General features: G+C 48.2%; 1 protein-coding gene across 1 annotated transcript in view; it reads left to right on the top strand.

The window, feature by feature from the left end:
- The first annotated feature begins 3,182 nt into the window (after positions 1-3,182).
- The window catches only part of A2M (alpha-2-macroglobulin), a 60,574-nt gene continuing 41,640 nt past the window's right edge, over positions 3,183-22,116 (top strand). The window contains exons 1-9 of the mRNA XM_044422201.1: positions 3,183-3,339; positions 4,283-4,466; positions 9,546-9,711; positions 11,192-11,244; positions 13,426-13,446; positions 14,953-15,121; positions 16,419-16,503; positions 19,244-19,370; positions 21,708-21,822. Of these exons, the coding sequence (XP_044278136.1) occupies positions 3,257-3,339; positions 4,283-4,466; positions 9,546-9,711; positions 11,192-11,244; positions 13,426-13,446; positions 14,953-15,121; positions 16,419-16,503; positions 19,244-19,370; positions 21,708-21,822 (1,003 nt within the window). The 5' untranslated portion in view covers positions 3,183-3,256. The remainder of the gene's footprint in view (positions 3,340-4,282; positions 4,467-9,545; positions 9,712-11,191; positions 11,245-13,425; positions 13,447-14,952; positions 15,122-16,418; positions 16,504-19,243; positions 19,371-21,707; positions 21,823-22,116) is intronic.

The following is a 22,116-nucleotide window of genomic DNA, read 5'->3' on the forward strand; positions in this document are numbered from 1 at the left end:
ATATATTGTCGGCTCAGGGTTTTGTGCGGGAGCAAAGCTTTTCAACCTGTTTGCAAATGACCTGCATTTAGGAGTGAGCAGTGAAGTGGCTGAGTTTGCTGATGATATCAAGCTATTTAGGGTGGTTAAAGCAAAAAAGGCAAAAGGAGAAGGGGGTGTCGGAGGATGAGGTGGCTGGATGGAGTCACTGGGGCAGTGGGTGTGAACTAGGGTGGACTCCGGGGGATGGTGGAGGACAGGAGGGCCTGGAGGAATGTTGTCCATGGGGTTGCCATGGATCGGACATGACTTTGCAACTAAACAAAACAAACAAACAAACAAAAAAAGCAAAAAAGGATTCAAAGGAGCTCCAAAAGAGGCTCTCCAAGCTGGGGGGATGAGCAAGTGTAAAGGAATGGTAGGCATGTTGTGAGCGGAGCTGGCTGGAGCCGGGGGTCAGACTAGATGGCCTGGGAGACCCCTTCTGATTAGCGCTGTTTCTGTGTTTCTATGAATGCATGTTGGGGCAAAAAATCCCAATGACAGATATAGGCTGATGGGATCTGAGCCAGCACTGACTGAGCAAGCAAGCAGTCTCGGAGTAGTAGTGGAGAGCTTGATGAAACTGAAACCCAGTCAACAGCTGCTGTGAAAAAGGCAAAGTCCATGCTAGGCTTAATTAGGAAAGGAAAGGAGAAGAAAACTGTCAAGAGCAATTTTGCCTTCTATAGATCTTCGGTTTGGCCGCACTTAGAGGGTTGTGTACAGTCCTGGCCCCCTTCCCTGGAAAAGGGAATGACAGAGTTGGGAAAAGTGCAGAGAAAGGCAACTAAAATGGGGTGGGGGTGGGGGTTAGAGGTGCTCCTCCCTGAGGGGTGGGGTCTACAACCATTGGGAATGTTTAGTTTAGGAAAGGGTGAGACATGATAGAGGTGTTTAACATAATGTGTTATCTCCCATAAAACTAGAACCCGGGGCCATCATATGTAGTTCAAGACAGATTAAAGGAAGCACATCTTCCTAAGTTCTGTAATTTAACTATGGAATTCACTGCTGTAGGAAGTGGAGATGCCCCCCAATTTGGATGACCTTAAAAGGGGACTGGGTAGATTCATGGAGGTGGGGGAGGCTCTCAGGGGCTTTTAGCCTTGCTGACCACGTGCTCCCTCCTTCACCAGAGGTTTGATGCCTGCACATATCAGTTGCTGAGGAGCTGGGCAGGAGGAGGTCTTGCATGTCTCCTGCTGGAGGGTCTGCCAAAAAGGTGAACAGGTGCTGGATTGGATGGACCCTTGGTCTGATCCAGCATAGTTTTTCCTGTGTTCTTATGTTTTTAGGGGCAGAGACTGCATTCCAAAAGAATGATTTGTAAATTTTTGTGAACTGACCAGAGAGTTCTGGCTGCTGAGCAATGCAGAGAGGATGATGATAAAAACAACAGCAATATTGCTTTTATATCCCACCTTCATAGCTCCAGTTTATCCTCAATATCAGCAAGCTTCTGAGGTAGGTTGGGCTCAGAATCCGTGACTTGGGCAGTGTCACTGGTGAGATTCAAGGCTGAGTGGGATAGAAACTAGATCTCCTGGGTCTTCAGCCCAATGATCCAGCCATTGCACCAGACCAGCTCTCCATAATAACCCCCACAACAAGCTGTGCTTACAAGCAGAAAGAAGAGTTAATAGCATGAAGTGCTGTGCCAACATCGAGAATCTGAAATGCCTCCCGAGACTAAGCCTGAAAGATTGGAAGCAGTCCAGGCATCGGATCACGGAAACCGTGACCAAGGGAAAAGCAAAGATTTCAGGATGGGGCTACTTTTAAAAGAAAGCTGCGTATCCCTAAGGCCATATAAGTACCAGAGTCCATGCTAAGGTCATGTGCTAGGAATCTCTGATCTTTGGTGGGGAAAGGTATTCGGGAGTGTAAATTCTTATTTGTCAAGCTTTGTTATTGTGTCTTGGATTTATTGATGATGAAGAAGAAAGAAGCTAAGCTTCATTATGTGTCACGGAACGAAAGAACGGCAAGTGCTGGGGCAGGGTGACTATGCGGACCTCTCCTCCACAGCAACTGGCTGAAGCATTGATGGGCACACATACGGGAGAATAAAGGCCCTGCCTCTAATTAATGCCTGCCAGTGATTGATGGCCATGCAAGGGCAGGCCCAAAATGCCAAAGCGACTCAGCATAGCCTGCCAGTAACTGAGCCCTGGGAGAGTGTTTCAGCCTTTTAGAAGGGGTGGGGTGGGAACCATACAAAATGTGGGAAAGCACCGAAGCGTTGGTAGTTGGGGGAAGGGGGTGGGACGGAGAAGGCGATGGGGCCCTCTAGGGAGTCCTGGAGGGCTGGATTTGGCCCTGGGCCTGAGATCTTGCATCGGGCTTTGTGCGTTGTGCCTTGGAAATCGTTCTTGCTGGCAACAGTTCAAATTCAGGGGGGCTGTTTCAAGAATGCCTGAGCATCTGAGGGCATTTTCTGGAAGGTGTTGGGGCAGGGGATTTTCAAGTGGCTCACGATCTGTTTGAAGGGTTATTTTGCAGGGCCTTTGCCCTTTGGTGCCCTGCTCGCTGCTTCTCTTCTGTTCTAAAATCCCCACAAAGCTGCATGGGGAAGCTGTGCACGTCATTTGGGGGCAGTGGGGGGGGGGGCGCACAGGGCCACTAGCCTAGCACCGTGGGGCAGAATAGTCCCCTCGGGGCCTCTTCCCCATGGCTTCCCTTTCACCCCACTTCTGGCTCCCGACCCTCTGGCTTTGGTGCCAAGCATTGCATTGCATTTCTTCTGCAATGTGTGTGTGTGTGTGGGTGTGTGTGTGTGGATGTTGCAGTTCTCCTGATTCATGCCCCCCCCTTCCCCACTGCTTCAGCCTCTACCTCCCCCTTTCGCGGAGTTTCCCCATGTTGGAATTCGAGCCCGCCTGCCGGCGGCAAATCAAGAGCACACCTCTCAGGCTGGAACCGTCCCTAACACACGCGGCTCAAATATAGGCCAGCGCCTTGCGTAATGCAGCTCTGTCAATGACCTCTTTTCTTCTTCCTTCCTTGTTTGCTCGCCAGGGGAGTTTCTGCGCGCCCTTTCGGCTGCGCTGCCGCGGGGCTGTCGCAATCGGGCCGTCCGTCCCTCCCCCTCCCAGCCCTTTTCTCCTCTGCCTCGCAGGGCAGCTGCGCCGAGCCGCTATAAAGCTCCGCCAGGCCGGCGGCAGAGGGAGCAGCCAGAGGTGCGAAGAGAGCTCTCGCCTCCGCCCGCCTCAGCCACAGCAGCCCTCTCAGCACCATGGGAACGGGCCACAGACTCGGGGCGCTGCTTCTGCTGCTGGCTCTCCTTCCTTGCGACCTCGCAGAGCCCACCGTGGAACCGTAAGCCGCTTGCGGGGGCTCCCCTGCCCTGCCCTGCCCTGCCTCCTCTCTTCCTCCAAAATCCCCTCTTGCTGCCCCGGGAGCCCAGTCTGAAGCCTCCCCGCACAGCTCGGTGCAACTGATCCTTGTCCCCCAAGAAGCAGCACAAGCCACAAATAGGTTGTGTGAATTCGCCCTCCGCAAAGGCATGCGGAGGGGCTTGCGAGGGGCTGAGATCTAGACCTGGGCTGAATCCGCCGCACTGTGGAAATGGACTTTTCCTGCCCTCTCCTTCCCACGGCAGTCCTGCCAGCCAGGATTCCTCCCTATGCTGCAGCTGATAGAACTTGCCATTTTTTTTCAGTGTTAGGTCTTGTGGTTTAATAGGGAAGGATGACCTGTCTCCTTTCTCCTCTTTTGTGTATGGGAGATCCCAGGAGAGAAAGACACCGTCATCTCATTATGCCATTTCCAAGCCTTAGAACCTTTTCTTCATCTTAAACAAGCTATGGAAATGGTCGCAAAGAATAGGAAAGGGCCTAGAGAAGGAGATTATGTACAACGCCTGCAAACTACCATGAGGGAAGGATCATGTGTGCTCAATAAATGTTTCATGCAGAGGAGCCTGGAGCCATATTTTGTCCCACGCTTGCTTCTGGTTAAACAGATCTGTCAGACTCTGGAGCACAATGAGAACCTACCAGATCTGTTTGGTTAAGTGGCTAAGCCTCTCCACCACAAGGGGCACTTTCTCTTTCAAATTGCCGTTGCCTCTCAGGGTAGATAAAATGAGTGTTTTTTTTTTTTTTGACCACCAAGAGCATCTTCCTTCAATCCTTCTTTCTCTGAATTTGGAAGAACTGGCATGCAGGTAGAAGTGGGGGTACAGAGAACCATGCTGCAGTGAACCATGCTGAAAATCATGGATCTGCAGGCTTCTGACATGAGCTCTTTCCCCTTCCAGGCAATTTTTGGTGCTGCTTCCAGTTCAGATGCAGACAGAGAGCCACCAGAAGATATGTATCCATCTCAACCATGTAAATGAGTCCGTGGTCCTTAGTTCCTTCCTAGAATATGGGAATGAGAACAAAAGCCTTATCAGAGACATAGTGACAGACAAGGATATGTTCCAGTGCATCCAGTTCCAGGTAAGAAATTCTACCAGGCTGTTTCTCCATCTGTCCATCCACCCCTGAGTTCCCTTGGTCCTAGATCTTTCCATCAATCTGTAAATGAAACAAGTCATATGGAGACCATATTTTAAAACAAGGCATTATTAGTGAAACTGTCCTTAAAACGGGAAACAGTTGTTAAAACAACAGAGGCTTGAAACGCAATAAGGCAGGAGAGCAGAGTTAAGGACTGACGTGGGATACGAATGCTCAGTAAAAATTAACATGCAAACTGCGCATGCAAGGCTGTCGTGGACGTGATGCTTCATTTCATTCATAGGATCAGCAAACACTGGAGATGTTTTGCTGTTCGCTCTGCCTTTGTTGTGTGAAACAGAATATATTTGTCCTTCCAGGCAGCAAGTCTTGGGGTTCTCAAACAAGTCCTGATTGATGGATTGCTCTTCTGTACTGTCATTTATTCTAGGAATCTCATGCCAGTTAAATTAAAAACTCCATAGTGCCAGTACTTGATAGAAGAGAAAATAGTTAACGACCAACAATTTAAAAAAAACCTGGGAAAATAAAAAGGTTCTGGCCCGGTGCTGGAATGAATCAGTGCCAGGCGTGCCTCTGGGGAGCGAGTTGTACAGTTGGGGTGCTACAGCAGAAAAGGCCCTTGTGTCAGCCCTCCCCTCATCTTGCAAGGAGGGTTTTTGGAGGAGGATCTTAAGTATAGGCTCATCCAGGCTCATTAGAAAAAACATGTGTTAGAAAAAACACATTTTCCACTGTTTCAGCCTGCTCTGATGGAGAAGTACATGATCTTCATTTAGGATCCCGTGTGGTGTAGTGGTTAAGAGCATAGGACTGGGACGTGGGAGACCTGGGTTCCTTGGGGCAGTCACAGACTCTCAGCCCAACCTACCTCACAGGGTTGCTGTTACGGAGATAACATGGAGAGAAGCTTGTGTTCTTTGCAGGAGAAGAAAAATGGGACAGAAATGTAATCATAATGACTTCTAAAAAACATCCTTCCATGACTGTTGATGGAAGACAATCAAAATATGTAGCTGCAAATGCCTTCCTGTATTTAGCGATAGGAGGAAGCTGGAGATAATTTGCCAATATATATTCTGATCTCGGCTCTATTCCCCACTTTAGTGGCAAAGACAGAATTTACCTGGAAATCAAGCTGTAATCATCTATTTTTGATTTGTCGTCTCACCTTCATGAAATTATACTTTTAATTGGATTAGTTATCATTCAGTTTGATTAGCTCTATCATTTCGCTTTTCCACCAAAGACAGGCCTAATGCCAACATCATTGGCAAAGAGCTGGAGGGTAATAAATAGAATTAAACCCATATATCCGCACTGATGCATCTGTAGAAGGGACTCCAACTTCTCATTGTAATGCCACGTTCTTTACACATGGAGGAAGATACTAAGAACTTAGACTAACCAAGATCTCCAGAGAATGATGTCATTATTTTCTTAGCTTTATATATTTGCGACAATGAAAGGGGGCTATTCTTGTTCACTGCTTGTAAATTCAAGGCTGTAGCTTCCTTTATGGACTTGATCCATCCCGTAGTTGATTTTTCTTTACTACTTCTGCCTCCCACTTTCCTTAGCCTGAAGGCCCTATTAGGATTGGCCAATGTTCAAAATGCTTCATTAGATGGTTAGGAAAAACCAGCTGCTACGTTGGAGGTGGTCTTCTGTTGGACACAACACCCCTGCATCCAGTGCTTTATTTTCCCCATCTAATACTGTGCCCACTTGGAGTAGCTCATTAAATTAAATGGGGCTTAAGTTGATCGAATGGTAGATTTATGTCCAAGGGTCTCCATAGGATTAAGTGTTGAATGAATATCGTGTTTCCCTGAAAATAAGACACTGTCATATTTGTTTTGGCTCACGAAAACACACAAGGTCTTATTTTCGGGGTAGGTCTTATATTTTAGCAAGTACCAAAAATAGTACTAGGTCTTATTTTCGGGATAGGTCTTATTTTTGGGGAAACATGGTAGATAGTGCCAGTGATATATAAACTGAATGAGGGCTCATGATCCCGGATGGGGAATATGTGGCTCAACAGAACTGAAAAAGAAAAAGATCTTGGAGTAATTGTGGACAATAGGCTAAACATGAGCCAACCAAGTGATGCAGTTGTCAAAAGGGCAAGTGCTATTTTGGGATGCATTAACAGAAGTATTACTTCTAAATCACAGGAAGAAGTAGATCTCATATACACATCACTAGTCAGACCTCACCTGGAATACTGTGTCCAGTTCTGGGCACCAAGATTTAAGAAAGACGCAGGTGAATTAGAAAGGGTCCAGCAGAAAGCGACAAAAATGATGCAGGGTTTGGAAAAACTGCCCTATGAGGAGAGACGGAGAGAACTGGGCATGTTCAGCCTTGAGAAGAGAAGCCTGAGGGGGAACATGCTATCCTTCCATAAGTACGTCAAAGGCTGTCATAAAGAGGAAGGTCAAGATCCCTTCTTGCTGATGCCAGAGTGTAGGATACGAAATAATCAGTTCAAGTTGTGACAACCCAGATTCAGGCTGGGCATCAGGAAAAGCTTCCTCACTGCCAGAGCAAGACAACAGTGGGACCAGCTGCCTGGAGAGGTGGGGGGCTCTCCCACACTGCAGACATTCAAGGAGAAACTGGGCAGCCATCTGAGTGGGATGGTGTCCTGTAACAGCAGGGGATTCGTTCTGATGGTGTTCATGGCCCCTTCCACCTCTACTGTGCCATGATTCTATGATCCAAAAGTCCCTCAACATGGCTTTTGGGGTGGGGAGGGTTCTTCAGGGTCCCAGCAGCAAGGTCTTGGGTCCCGAGTGCTGGTGCTCCAGCAGCTGAGCTTCTGCTCCACCTGCTGCACAGCTGGTGCAGAAAGATCCATGCCAGCTGCCCCTCAAGAGAGAAATGCAGCTTGGGGAGAAGGAAGAAGGGCCTGCTGGAGGTTGGTGAGGAGAAGAAGCTGGGGTTGTCCCCCTATCCCGGTTCCCCTCCTCTTCCTCAGTGCTTTATCTGGAGGCTGAGAAACTTTCTTCTGGACAAAATGCTGGGAAGAAACCCAGTGGGATGGGAGATCCCCACCCCCTCGCCTTGCTCCAGCCACTGGGCACGCAAAAGCCTTTGACTCTGGAGGAGCAGTGTGGTATAGTGGTTAGAGTGCTGGGTGGGGCTTGGGAGACCCACTTCTCTGTCCACTGTGCCATGAGACTCACTGACTTTGGGCCACTTGTGAACTCTTAGCCCAACCTACCTCACAGGGTTGTGGTGAGGATAAAATGGAGAGGAAGAGAACCTTGTTAAGGCAACTTGAGTTCCTCACAAGAGGAGGAAAGGTATAAGGGTAATGTGAGGATGATGATGGTGATGAGGGGCATCTAGGGTGGAGGCCACTGGATTGTGCCTAGAAAACAGTTATTTTTAGGTTCAGAAGCCTTTACTTACTTATGATAAATCATGACCTCATCGGGTGGGACTTACTTTGGATGGAAGACCTTCATCACTGGGCTGGTTAAGCTTAGAAAAGAGGTGATGAAGGGGAAGCAGGATCGAGGTGGACAGAATTATGCCTGGTGTGGAAAGGGAGACTCTTTTTCCCTCACTCCGAAATCTATAACTTGGGATGACCTCGTGAAGCTGAAGGGTGGGCGATTCAGGACAGATCAAAGGAAAGGTTTCTTTCCCCAGTGCAGAGCTCAGACAGGGAATTTGCATCCACAAGACAGTCACCAATTTCGATGGCGTTAAATGGGAACTTGACAAATACCTGGAACAGAAGGCTATCCAAGGCTACTAGTCCTCATGGCTATAGGCCAGTCCTCTCCAACCTTGTGCCTTCCAGACTGTAACACCCACTGTTCCCAGTCAATGGCCCTGCTGGATGGGAATTCTGGGAGCTGTGGTCCAAAAGCCACTGAAGGCCACCAGTTGGAGAATGCTGCTATAGGCTATCTCCAGTATCAGGGGCTGTTTGCCTATGTACACCAGTTGCTGGGGATCATAGGTAGGAGGGTATTCTTGCACTCCTGTCCTGCTGGAGAGATCCTATGGGAAGCTGGTTGCCCTTGATGTGTACAGGGTCCTGGACTAGGTGGAACCCTGTGTGATCCAGCAGGGCAATTCTTAGGGGCTTGTGTTTTTATGAGTTTAGACAACTACCGCTGTGTTGAAGCCCTTGCTGCTACATATTTTGGAGGGCTGCTTTTAAAAGAAGGAAGGAAGGAAGGAAGGAAGGAAGGAAGGAAGGAAGGATGGAAAGAAAGAGAATTTCCTCTTAAAAAGGCTCCTCCTCCTTCTCCTCTTCCTCCAATAGAAAGCACCAAGTCACAAAGTTGAAATCCGGTTTTGAAAAAGTACATAGGAGGGGGAAAATGTAGGGGTGTGTGGGTGTGTGGGTGCGATGTCACGTTTTCTCAGCGACTAAGGCAGAGTGAGTTGCTGCCTTGGACGTCAGGTGTTGACAGCGGTGGTGACAGGGGCAGCCAGGTGTGGAAGGACAGAATTATGCGCCTCCTTCGCAGTCTGCCCCAAGCGCCCGAAGCCCCCCTGCTGTCCTCGAGGGGAATAAATGTGGCCCACACTGAAGGGCAGATGGGCAGGCGGCGCTGTGATGGGGAGAGCCATCTTGTCGTTTGCTCAGGCAGCAAAGGGGCTTGAGCGGGCCCTGTCAGCAACAGTAAATTGTATTTTGAGTCAGGGAAAACATAAATAATTCCCCATGACTCTGGGAAAAATGTCTGGGGACACCCTCCCTCCAATCCTGTCCCATCGTTGGCAAGGTCTTCCAGCACACTTTTGCTGAAAATGCTTCCTTCTAGTAGCCTGTGCCTCTGGAAAGCTGTTCTGAGGCTCCTTGCATAGAAAGGTTGCAATTAAATTAAATTAAATTACAGCCTTTCAGGGTGGGGAGAACCTGCCTAAAACCAGGGAAGCCACCCAGTGGTGGGCAGTCAGGACTCAGGAAAAAGGGCTGGGCCTGGGGAAGGGGTAGCATCTTCTGGGGAAGCTCGGAGGACCAGACTGGGATTCGCCCAGCACCCTGGCCCTCCGTTGCTGAACAACTGTTTTTGCATCCTGCAGCTTCCCAGATGGGAACCCTCCTGGGGCTCCCCAAAGGTCTTCGCCACAGTGCAGGTGATCGGGGCGACAGTGCGTTTTTGGAGCCGGAAGATGGTGTTGATCAAGAACAGGAGCAACCTCATTTTCCTGCAGACCGACAAGCCTCTCTACAAGCCAGGAGAGCGGGGTATGTGGGACAGCGTCCTGTGGGGATAGACAGCCGGACAAATCTGGGGTCGCCTTTTCAGACCATTCATATTCTCTTGCTCTTTGGAGGGCCCTCTTTGGTGGGCAGCTTGGACCTCCCTGAGGCTGGAGACATGGTCTTCACAGTGTTTTTGACCGCAGTCTAGTGTAAATTTGACAGTCCCCATAGTCAAGACCCCAAGGAGAGCATAAACGCCTGGGCAGCTGCATCGATTCATCTCAACAAACCAGTTCTGGCAGTTCCTAGCTCCACCAGGAACATCTTTTGGGAAGCTAATGATTCTTTGTTGCCCTTGCAAGACCAGCCCAACCTGCTCTGCATTGCAACTGGGCTGCTCAAAGGGGCAGCCTCTTTGCACCCCGCCCCACCCCCCCTGAGCTTAACTTAGCAGCAGAGCCTGCCATGCCCCATTGGGTGCCTGTGGGCCGTGCCGTGCGAATCTGATGTCCTGGGTTGCTTGTAGGGTCAGGCAGAAAGCCCTCAAATAACCCTAAAACAAGCTAGGGATAATTTGAGGTTTGTCTGCCTCTTCAAAGAACCCATCATGTTGGGTTAGGTAAACACGGAAAGCTCCAAGCAAACAGCTGCTTGCATAATTGCGGGGGTAGGTGTCTCAAGATGCTAAGCCCCACGGGGAACTTAATCCATGGTGGCTTTGGGTTAGGTGGGATAGCTCCACTACCTTGGGAGGCTCTTGCTATCTCACACACAAAGACAGAGCTGGTGTGAACGGTGCAGTTAATCTCAGAGGAGAGGGTGAGGTGCAGTTAATCTCAGAGGAGAGGGTGACGGAGAACAATCCGTGCCCCTCCTTCCATATATACCTGCCTTTCCCCTAAGATCTGGGTCAGAGGTCTTTCCCCGGGATCCCTCTTTGAAGGAGATCAGGAGAGTGGCTACCGGGGAAGGGCCTTCTCTGTGGTGGCACCATGACTATGGAATATGCTCCCCAGAGAGGTGTGCCTGGCACCAGCGCTTTATTCATTTCGGTGCCAGGCCGAAACCCTTTTATTTTCCTGATATTTTCAGATTTAATGGTGTTTTAAAATGGGTTTTATTTGCTGTTATTTGATGCTGATGCTGTGCCTTATTATGGTATTACCATCCTGAGACCCTGGTGAAGGACAGGAAATCGTTTAATAAACACATATTTGCATACATAATAAAAGGGTCCTTCATAATAAAGGGGTCCTCCACTACACCACTGCTTATTCACCCCTAAGATGAGGCACGGTTGGCACCTCTGACTTATGAGACAAGCTGCATCAGGCAGAGGGAGCAGAGAAACAACCCCACACAGGGAACCCTGCATCCCACTGGGGTATAATCCTGAAATACTCCAAAAAATAAATCCTGAGACTTTTTGCATGTTCTTTGCCGCGAAGCCTGCATGTGTGCAAGCATGCACACATGTGCCACTACCAAGCCTCTTAAAATGCTCTCCTTCTTCCTTTCCCAGTTCAGTTCCGTGTTGCTTCTCTGGATGATCACTTCCGGCCCTTGGACGACCAGGTACATTTCATCGTTTTATTTACGCACCCATTCATATATTATATTTTAACTCACCGGATCAACCAGTCCTTCGGGGGCAGATTGCAAACCGTGAAAAGGCTGCCATGCAAACCGTTCAAACAGATGGCTATATAATAGAAACATTTAAAAGAATAAAGCACAATCCAGAAGTTCTCTAAGGATCAGTTCACACAACCAGCTCTTGGGGACTGCTTGTGTGGATTTTTTTTTTAAATCTAAGCAAACATTGGCCCCTGAATTGCTGGAGCAACCTTCCCCGGGGCAAGCCCCTTTCTTTCCCCAGTGGATGGCCTTCTCACGACCACTATTTGCCTCTTTATCTTTCCCCTCTCCATGGCTCTGGGATTGCTTGACAGGCAGAGGGCCTGTGAACAAATGCCTCTCTTCACAGCCCCCATTGCCTGGATCAGAAGTGAGAGGGAGATGAACAAGCAGGCTGCAGTGGAGAGAAACAGCAGTGCTCCCTGGGCTGGTGGGCCCTTGGCAAGAGCCCAGTTGTCCTTACCCTTGGCTCTAGAGCTGACACAAAGCAGCCTGTCAACAAACAGCCTCCACACCAGTCTTCCCCAACCTGGTACCCTCCAGAAGTTCTGGGGCAACTCCCAACATTCCTGCCCATTGGCGCTGCTGGCTGCAATGCACGGAAGTTAAAATCCAAATAGCCAGAGCTGGCTGCCTGGGAAAAACGGCTTTACACGGAAGAACCGCTTACACTTGCTGTGCCGGTGAAGCAGAACATGATCCTGACTGGGGACGTGCCGCACTGCGTGTCTTCCAGTTTTGCCTTTTGGAAAATGGGTGCTTCCTGATTGTTCAAGTTCACGGGCATTTTCCAAATGGGCAAACATGCCCGGCGGCATACGGTATACATGCGAAAAATAATCTTTGTAGCCCTTTGCAAAACCCACTTTTCAAGCATCTCTCGAAGAGAAAGGGGGCTTGAAACATACCCTTTGTAGGAAGCCTTGGGCATCTGGGGGTGCTCATGCACCCCTCTTCCAAGGGTGGATAACTCAAAGGTGCAGGAGGTTTCCCTCCCAACCCTGAAGATCATGTGAAAAGGGGCATTTGGGGGCCCACCCCTTCGATCCCCCTTTCCTGTCGGATCCCTGCAGTGTTTTGGGGATCTCCTATCCCAAGGGTCCCCACACTTGCGCCAGTGTCCCCGAGATGAGAGCACCTGGAGCTCCATTGATAAAGTGAATCTTGGAAGGAGCTACATGGGGACTGCATTGTCTCTGCATATGGCGCCCTCCTTGATCCCTTTCCACTGGCAGGAAGAGTCCTTCTGTTCAGGCAGGCCTTTGGCTTATAAACTGATTTGTTGCAGTTGATTGATGGATTGGTATTGACTGGTGCTCTTTATTTCTTTTATTATTGTGCTTTTAATTTATTTGCTCTAGTTAAGATCTTGCTTTCAGCCTTCATTTTTTTCCCCTAGCCCGCTTGAGTGCCTTGTTTCATGAGTAGGCGGGCTATAAACGAACTCAAGAAACTGACCCTATATCACATTCATTTTAAAATGTGGACTTCCAAATCTTGCCCTTCAAAGTGGTTTTGCCAGTTCCGCTTTCATGAAAAGCTCTGATTTGGTCTGGTTTGGTTTTGGACCCATTTGCTCATCTCTCTGTCGGTCCAGGGCATTTGCAAAGCGCTCCTCCACCTCCATGTTTCAGACGCATCCATTTTCTTCCTGCCAGCTTCCTTCTCTGTCCAGCTTTCACATCCATAGATTGTGATTGGGAATACAGTTGTGCACATGATCTTGGCCTTGGTCTCCAGTGAAACTTCCTCACACTGGATGATCTCTTCCAGCTCCTTCAATGCTGCCCTTCCCAGCCTCTGTCTTCTTCTAATCTCTTAGCTGCAGCCTCTGTTTGAATGGATGATTTAGCGATTTAGCTAAAAGTATGCAGATCTTGCACAAGTTCAATTTCTCTATCGTTGACATTTAAGTTGCACAATTGTTCTGCAGTCCTTTGAAACTGCTGCAGTTCAGCTGGTCTTCACTGGATTTAATCGTTAACCAAAAATTCTGTTCATCTTCAGATCAATGTTTTTGAAGGACAGTAAAGGCCACCTGCTTGGATTATCTACCCCGCACATGAACTTTTTCAGTCCTTTCTGTCTCTGATTTTTCATATTCTTTTCTTTCCACAGATTCCTTTGATTTACGTCCAGGTAAGTTGCCAGTTCTTACAAAAATCTAGAGATTTCTGGGGTGGGAGTGGGGGGTTGGATGGACGAAATTCTCTCCTCTCACAATAATCCCCAACAACGTTGCTGCTTCTCTGTGGCTTCCAGCAGCAACAGCCTCATGCCCCCAGAAACCAGGGAAGAATAGCAGGGAGGCAACATTACCCCAAAAGAAATCCTTTCTGAATTTGAGGCTGTCAATTCTTGAAAGATGCAGTCCCATGCATGTTTAGACAGAAAATGTCCTACAATTCCTAGCACGGCTGTCTGGAGAGATGTTGTAGCACCTTTTCTCAATCTAAACATGCATTGCACCCTAAATCTTAACTTCTGTATTCAGGAATGGGCAACCTACACCTCTCCAAGTTCTGGCCTACAACTCCCCTCAGTGCTAGCCAGCACAGGCACTGGTGCAGGATGGTGGGAAATTTACTGCACACTTGTCAGGGTCCAGGGCTCAGATGTGGGTGGCCAGAAACAAGAGAAGAGCTACAAAGACGCCAGGATGCAGGCAGCGGAGCTTCAGGAAAGACAGAGTCCAAAAGCAGGGTGGAATGGAAAGTCCACATTGTGCAGACCGAGGTCAGGAGCCAGAAGAAGGCAGAACACGGACGTGGTCAGGAACAAGCCAAGGGTCAGGAACCATGAGGACAAACAAAGGTGGCGGAACCTTGGACAGGATAACAGGGCAGGGGATGCAAGCTGGATGCAGACGATCAGGGTAGGATGTGTGGTATTGCAGGCCACACGGCAAGCATGAAATACTGCAAGCCTCAGGCAAGGTGCAGGTACGAGTATGACATAACCTCTGGCTGGTTACAGGAATAACCTGGCCCGCAATCCTGGCAGGAATCGCCCATTGTCTCCCCAGAACCTGAGCCCCTTCCTTCGAACCAGTGACCACCATGTCATGCAAACAGTATTATCTCACTTTGGCGTTCCGCTGCAGTAGGCAGTTACCTTGGAAAATCTCGAGCAAATAGACTTTTTGCAGGAGATGCTGGAAAACAAACAAGCGGGGGCGGACGGAGGAGGTTTAAACATTAACCGAGGCTGCAGTCCTGATGAGAGCGACTTGGCAGTCAGCTCTGCTTCACTGGGCGGAACCTGCCTTGGAGTGAATGGGCTTGGCAACTTAGTCTCAGCAGAGCTGGTGCAGTTTTCAAGAATGCCAGAAAGTCTGCATGGAAGCCAGGGGTTCAAAATGATCGGTGGCTGGTGGGGAAGGGGTGCGAGGGGTGAGGGGGGTGGGCAGACATTTCTACTGGGAATTTCTAAAGCACTCCCGGAGGACTGGCTTTGGGCCCTGCACGTGGGGGTCCCCCCCTCCCAGCTGAAAACTGCAGGACGTGGCGGAGGGCAGACGGCACTCGGCAAGGACAACTGCCTGCTGCACGCTTGCTCTTAAGGACCAGCCCTGGCTGCACAAATGAGATTGCGCCCCTGCTCTGGACACGAGTGGCTTGTGACCATGTGATTTGTGACTTCCAGGATCCCATGAGGAACCGTGTGGCCCAGTGGACAGATGTGGAGCTTTCTACAGGGCTCGCCCAGCACTCCTATTCTCTCGCTTCCGAGCCCAACTTAGGCAAATACAGGCTGGTTGCACAGAAGGCGGATGGGAAGACCGTTGAAGCCACCTTTGATGTGGAAGAATATGGTAAGAGGAAGGGGTCCCTGGTGGCCACAGTGGCTTTCTGCCGATTTCTGCTCTGCCTTGCTTTGCGAAAGACTCGCTTGCTTTTGGCTATGGGCGGTATAGAAATGAAATAAATCAACAAACAAAATAAGCATCAAGTCATGCATGTCGGAGCAAATAATCCTAACTCCAAGGATGACCTGATGGGATCTGGGCTAGTGCTGATGGGCCAAGGGAAGCATCCTCGGGCCGTGGTGGACAACCCGATGAAAATGTTAATTGGGTACACCGCTATGGGGAAACAAGGCAAACTCCCATAGGCATCAAAACTGCCATTGATTTCCCTCATATAATGGGGCAACCACACTGGGAATGTTGTTTATGGCTGTGGTCACTGCACTTATAAAAGGCATCACAGAGAAGGGTCACTAAAATGATCAGGGGAGTGGGACAGGCCCCCTAGAGAGAATGGCTGCTGCAGCAGAAATGGTTCAGCTTAGAAAAGAGCCGAGGAACATGGTAGAGGTGTGCAGAATTATGCCTGGTTGGAGAAGGCAGATAAGGAGAATTTTTCCTCCTTTCCCATGATTCTAGAATCCAAAGGAGTCATCCCACTGGGGGGGGGGGGGGGAGATGGCTGTGATCTCGCTCGCCTCCCAAAGCGGAGTTCCCAACCCAAGTCAGAATGTTCATGAAATTTTTGTTTGTGACCCGATTTGGTCGTGAACGAAGGCGTTCGTGAGCCGAGGTACCACTGTAGTTTGAGAATGGAATTTGCTTCCACAAGATGGAATATTGGCTATCAACTGACCACTAAGTCCTGATGGCCACATGCTGCCTTCAAATACAGCGATAACCCAAACTAACCACGATGGAAGAATACAAGGACATGTCTTGCATGCAGCAAAGTTAATAGACTTGCTAGAAACAAAGAATGAAACAAACCAGTTCAGATTCTTTAATGGGATGAATGATGCACATCATGGGTGTCTAACCTGAGGACCAGGTGTGGTCCCTGGTTGCTCCTCATATGGTTCGTGAAGCCAACAGGAGTCGACCATGTTTTTCTGAGGCCCAGCAGGTGCTCCTGCTGGCTTTTTCTCCATACCGTCTACCTGCTCGCAGCTCAGGGCCTGCAAGGTGGCCCACCTGAGCTTAACGAAGAGAGACCCGGCTACCCAGGCAGTGTGCAACAATGCTCTTTGTACAAGTTGGCGCCTAATTATGGGTGATGCTGCTCTGATGAGGTGAGAAGAGGAAACGGTGTTTCCGATGTGGCCTAAACATTGTTGCCATGTCCTTTCCTTCTTCCTTGTAGTTTTGCCCAAATTTGAGGTTCTGGTGACCACACCGAAGATCATAAGTGTCATGACTGAAGAACTGAAAGTGACTGCTTGTGGCCGGTAAGCATGACGTGTCTTGATTTAGTTAGTCATTTATTTAATAAAATGTGTATGCCGTCCATTACTTGCGTCTCTGGACGGCTTACAACATAAATCAGAATAAAATAGCCAAATTGACGATTCCACGCTGGCTGTAATTCATAAAATACAAACAATAAAATCCGATTGCTATTAATACATATTAAAATATTGATTAAATAAAAAGGTCTTAACCTGGCACCGAAAAACATAAAGTGACGGCGCCAGGCGGACCTCTCTGGGGAGCGCATTCCATAGATGTCCCTTCTTCAGACTTGGAATGGGTGGATTGCGCACCCTGGTAAAAGAGGGAAGGCCGGCAGACCTTCCTTCCCTGCTCGTGCTTCCTCTTCCTCTCCTCTACCAACCTCCACGGTTCCGCCCAGCACCTGGGCTTTGCTGTGTGCCATCAGTGACCTGTAGGGGTGTGGCGCACCTTTTGAGGCGCTGCATTAAGCATAACACAGTGGCTGCGTTCGCACAGCACAGCAAACCATCATGGTTCGCTGTTGTTTTTTACCATGGTCTGCTTGACAAGTGCATCTACGTTCTTGGGCTTTCCATGCACCCTACTTGGTCCTCCCATCTTTGGCATGTATCCCATCAGGCACCACGTGTGAAATTCAGTATCAAGCTGCATCGCTTCCTGCTTGTGTCACCATCCTCTTTGAGGAAGTACAAGGAACAGTAATAAAATCTGTGAATGATACAAAACTGGGTGGAACAGCAAACACCCTAGAAGAGAGATGGATGATCCAGGGTGATCTTGAGAAACTTGAACACTGGGCTGAAAGCAACAGATTGAGATTCAATAAGGACAAGTGCCAAGTCCTCCAACTTGGAAAAAGAAACCAAATCCATCAGTACAAGATGGGGAATACGAGGCCCAACAGAACTGAAAAAGAAAAAGATCTTGGAGTGATTGTGGACAACAGGCTAAACATGAGTGAACAAAGTGATGCAACCGCCAAAAGGGCAAGTGCTATTTTGGGATGTGTTAATAGAAGTAGCACTTCCAGGTCAGGAGGAGGAGCAGTTCCCCTATACTCCTCACTTGTCAGGCCTCATCTGGAATACTGTGTCCAGTTCTGGGTGCCAAGATTTAAGAAGGATGCAGAAAAATTAGAAAGGGTCCAGCAGAAAGCAACAAAAAGGATCCAGGGTTTGGAAACACTGCCCTGTGAGGAGAGACTGAGAGGACCCTGGGCATGTTCAGCCTTGAGAAGACTGAGGGGGGACATGGTATCCCTCTAGAAGTACCTCAAAGTCTGTCACAAGAGGAAGGTCAAGATCTCTTCTTGCTGATGCCAGAGTGTAGGATACGGAATAATCAATTCAAGTTGCGACAACCCAGGTTCAGGCTACGTATCAGAAAAAGCTTCCTCACTGTCAGAGCAATATGGCGGTGGAGCCAGCTGCCTGGAGAGGTGGTGGGCTCTCCCACAGTAGAGACATTCAAGAGGAAACTGAACAGCCATCTGAGTGGGATGGTGTGACATGGTGTCCTGCAACAGCAGGAGGTGGGGCCCAATGGCCTTCATGGCCCCTTCCAACTATGCTATTCTGTGATTCTATGATCATGCTTTCTAAAGAGACAGCTATCTGAATGTGGATTTTCAAATTTCATGGACTGAGAGGGTGAACAATGAAGAAGTATTAAAGAGATTGTATGAAGGTCAAGAAATTAGAAAAATACAGAGAACTCAGAAAACTATTAGTGCACTATTATTATTATAGAAACATAATGTAGCAATAATAATAATAATAATAATAATAATAATAATAATAATAATAGAAACTGTTATTGTACCCTGCCTTTCTTCCTCTTGCAAGGAACCCCAGGCTGCTTATAAGTTTTGCCTCCTCTCCACTGTATCACACAACAACAGCTCTGTGAGGTAGATTAGGCAGAGTGTGTATGACTTGTCCAAAGTCACTCCATGAGCTCCATAGCTGAATGAAAGCTAAAACTGGACCCCCAGACTAGTGCTTTAACTACTACACCACACCGGTTCCAGTCCCTGCTCAGCCTCAAGGCTTACTGGGTGACTTTGGGCCAGTCACAGAGTCTCACCTACCTCACAGGGTTGTTGTGGTGAGGATAAAATGGAGTGGAGGAGGTCTATATACGCCTGCTTTGATTCCTCACAGGAGGAAACATGGAAGAATATTTCTGTAATGTATTTATGATTAAAATAGGAAGGTGAAGTCGCTCTTAGTGAAAGAACCTCAATGAATTGTTGGGGATGGTATATATGAAACAGTTGGACTAGAAGTGTTGTGAGGATAAAGTAAGAATGAGAAGAGGAGAATTATGGAAGCTTTCTTGAATTCCTTGAAAGGAAAAAAGGTGAGATGTGAACATGATAACTACATTAACTTAAATATCTAAAGACTCTTTAACCATGATGAGGTCCAACCTCTTGTAGGAAAGGAACAACAACAAGAAGGGGTGAGTTTGGGCCAGCGACAGACTCTCAGCCTGACCTACCTTCCAGGGTTGTTGTTGTAGGGATAAGCATGAGAGCAGGAGGAGGAGAATGATGTAAGCCGCTTTGAGTTCCTTGTAAGGAAAAAGTGGGATATAAATCTAATAAACAAACAAATGTATAGATAAAAAGCAACCCTGGAAATGCTCATGGGGGAAGCAAACACGTTCTGCCTGTCTTCATGCCTACCTGTATTTCCTTTTAATCAAAGCAATGGTTGTTTCTGCTGTCAGATACACCTACGGGAAGCCAGTTGCTGGCACGGTGAACATCACGGTATGCCGGGAATTTTATAATTACTACCGAAGCCATTGTCACGGGTCTGAATCGCAGGCCGTGTGTGAAGATTTCAGTGCAAAGGTGAGTTCTGAGTGTGAGGCAAAGGCCTAGAGAAAGGAAGACCAAGGAGTGACTCCTTTGACCTAATCTAGACAGCCTTAATTCCCTGCTATATTCACATTCCCCTCCTCTGCAGTTCAGTTAGAGTTTACACCCGAGGTCCATGGGCAGGCCGGGCTTGTGCTGAGAGTTTCACCTTTTCAGTGCTGTCTAGCAGCACCTTTGGGAAGCTGGAAAAGCACTGTGGGTGCCACCACAAAAAAGCCCTTGCGGTAGATGCGGCTAGTCGTGCAAAAATGGCTGTGAACCCCTGGCTAGGCAAAAGCAAGCTGAAGGGACTGTGAGGACGTCTGCTGGTCTTGTTGAGTGGCTCTCAGGTCTGGATGTCGCAGCAATCCATCACCGGTTGAGCAATCCCTGGAACAAGCCATGACTCGGTTGAAAGTAAGCCATCCTGTGAGAAGCAGTCTAGGCTCAGGAAGCACAGCGCTGTGGCTAATGAGCTCTCGATGGGTTGCCAGGTTGTGTGGATCCAGTCAAATGGGGCCAATCTTTTTGCACAGCGTTTCCTTTTACAGTAAAGCCTTGAATTGCGAGTAACTTGGTCTGTGAGTGTTTTGCGAGCAAAAAGTGTTTCTGAATTTTAAATTGATCAACGAGCGATGTCTTGCAGTACGAGTGTCACGCGCGCTTTGCCTGCCGAGCGCCACATCACAACTGAGCGCTGGTTCTGGTCTCTCTTTCTGCGGGTGTGAGTACAGCATTGTCTTCTCCACCCCGAGCGTGCCCGCGATCGTGCCCGTCTCCCCCCCAGCGCCCCCACTTCAAATTTGTGCGATTAAAAAAAAAAGTTGCAGAATGGATTAACATTATTTACATTGAACCTGATGGGGAAATTCACTTTGATATACAAATGGATTGCAGGCATGTTTCCGGAACGAATTATGCTCGCAATCCAAGGCTTTACTGTATTTTGTTTTCCTGCAGCCCTGCAGGGCTCTCTGTAGAGGGAAAAGCTGCTGTTCAACCAACCACACATTTTGGCTCCCCGTGGGTGGGAGAGAGAACAATAAGACATTTACTGTTGCAACATTTATTGGAGAAAATACTCTGTAGTGTTTGATTTCCTTTTTTTCTTATGAGAGTTCCCAGGGCTCCCTGTGAAGAAGGAATATCTGTTAATCCCCTCCTTTTTAGCTTGCAGTGCAAACATGCCCTTAATTGCAAATACTCAGCGGAGCAGAAACTGCTCCCGCTGGGCTTTTGCATCCGTTCCTAGGGGTTTGGAGGGCCAGGCAAAAGCAAGACCCCCAGTCTTTTGAGTCCCTGGAGACAATGGGACAATTTGGACAACGTCATGGTGCTTTTGCAGAAGGGCTTCCATGGTGGGACATGGACAACCAGGAAACACTCATTTCCCAGGTGGCAAACTTGAGAGGCAAGGCAAAAAAACGAGCTTTAAAGCACAAAGCCTGGAAGGCAGTCTGGGAGAGCGACGCTCCATAGTGCTGCACACTGGCCTTCCAGTGAATGGATATATTTGCATATTGGAAGTTCACCCGGGGCATTCTCATTTCTGCATTTTGATTGTATTTTCTATTTTTGTACTTGTCCCCAAAGGCCAAATTATTGGCCCCAATAATTAACGTTATTGTAGTTTGATAATTTGTGAGCTGCCCAGAAACCTTCAGCTATTGGGTGGTATACAAATATCGTTAATACTAACAATAGCATTCTGTGTTTATAATTTTATATATTATTTAATGATTTTGATAATATGCACAATAAGAAGCAAGCCTTGTTTCTTCATTGCCATCTTTTCAGCAAGAGAAAAATACTTTTTTATTCACCAGACCATCTAGGAATTGCTGAATTAATATTTTATATTTTTAAGGAATTTTAATTTTTTTTAATCTCTGCTATGCCTGAGGTAATTTTCTCCATGGGTTTAGTTATCTGTCAGAATACATTGTGTTTTTGTGTTTTACCTTATGAATTTTTATTGTATGAACTTTTATTATACACATTTTATTGTTACATAATTGTTTGGATTATAAACTGCCCAGGGAATCCTGAAGGGCTAATGGAGCCATTGATAAATGTAAATAATAAATAAACCAATAAATAAAGTAAGTTAAATAAAAGTGAAGAGGTGCCGCAAGCAGAATGTGAGCAAGGCAAGAATGAGAAGAGGGACTGAGAAGTCCTCAGAAAGTCTCTTGCTGAAGAAACACTGCCTGAGGATGATTGGACCTGTAGTCTCATGTATTTGGAGGGCACCCTGATGGGGAATACTGCCAAAAAAGGATGTGGCTGGCAAAAACGTGTGCGTCTGCTCTTTGCTTCCTCCTGATGCAGGCCGACGTGCAGGGCTGCTTCTCTCAGGTGGTGAAAACGAAGGTGTTCCAGCTGAAGCGGGAGGGCTACCACATGAGCCTGAACGTGGAGAGCAAGGTCATCGAGACGGGCACAGGTCTGCTTCAGGGAGCAGAAGGATGGGGTGGGATGCAGAGGGAAGCAAGGCCAAGACTAGGCTGCACCCAAGGCTGTAGGAGCGCAAGGAAAGTTCTGAGGGACTTGGCTAAGTCCCCCTCCATGGGTCCCAGCTCAGGAGCTCCCTCTCATCGCCATCCTCCCCTCGCTCTTTGCTCCCCACTCTGCTTGCATTTCCTTACTTGACAGGCCGAGAGTCAGTGCTCGAGTTGGCCTTGGCGTCCGTTACTGTCATCACGACATCACATTGACGCGCAGCTGTTTGCCCTCTTGC

Source organism: Varanus komodoensis, unplaced genomic scaffold (genome assembly GCF_004798865.1).
Source record: "Varanus komodoensis strain SLA01 unplaced genomic scaffold, ASM479886v1 scaffold121, whole genome shotgun sequence".
Taxonomy (NCBI): Eukaryota; Metazoa; Chordata; class Lepidosauria; order Squamata; family Varanidae; genus Varanus; species Varanus komodoensis.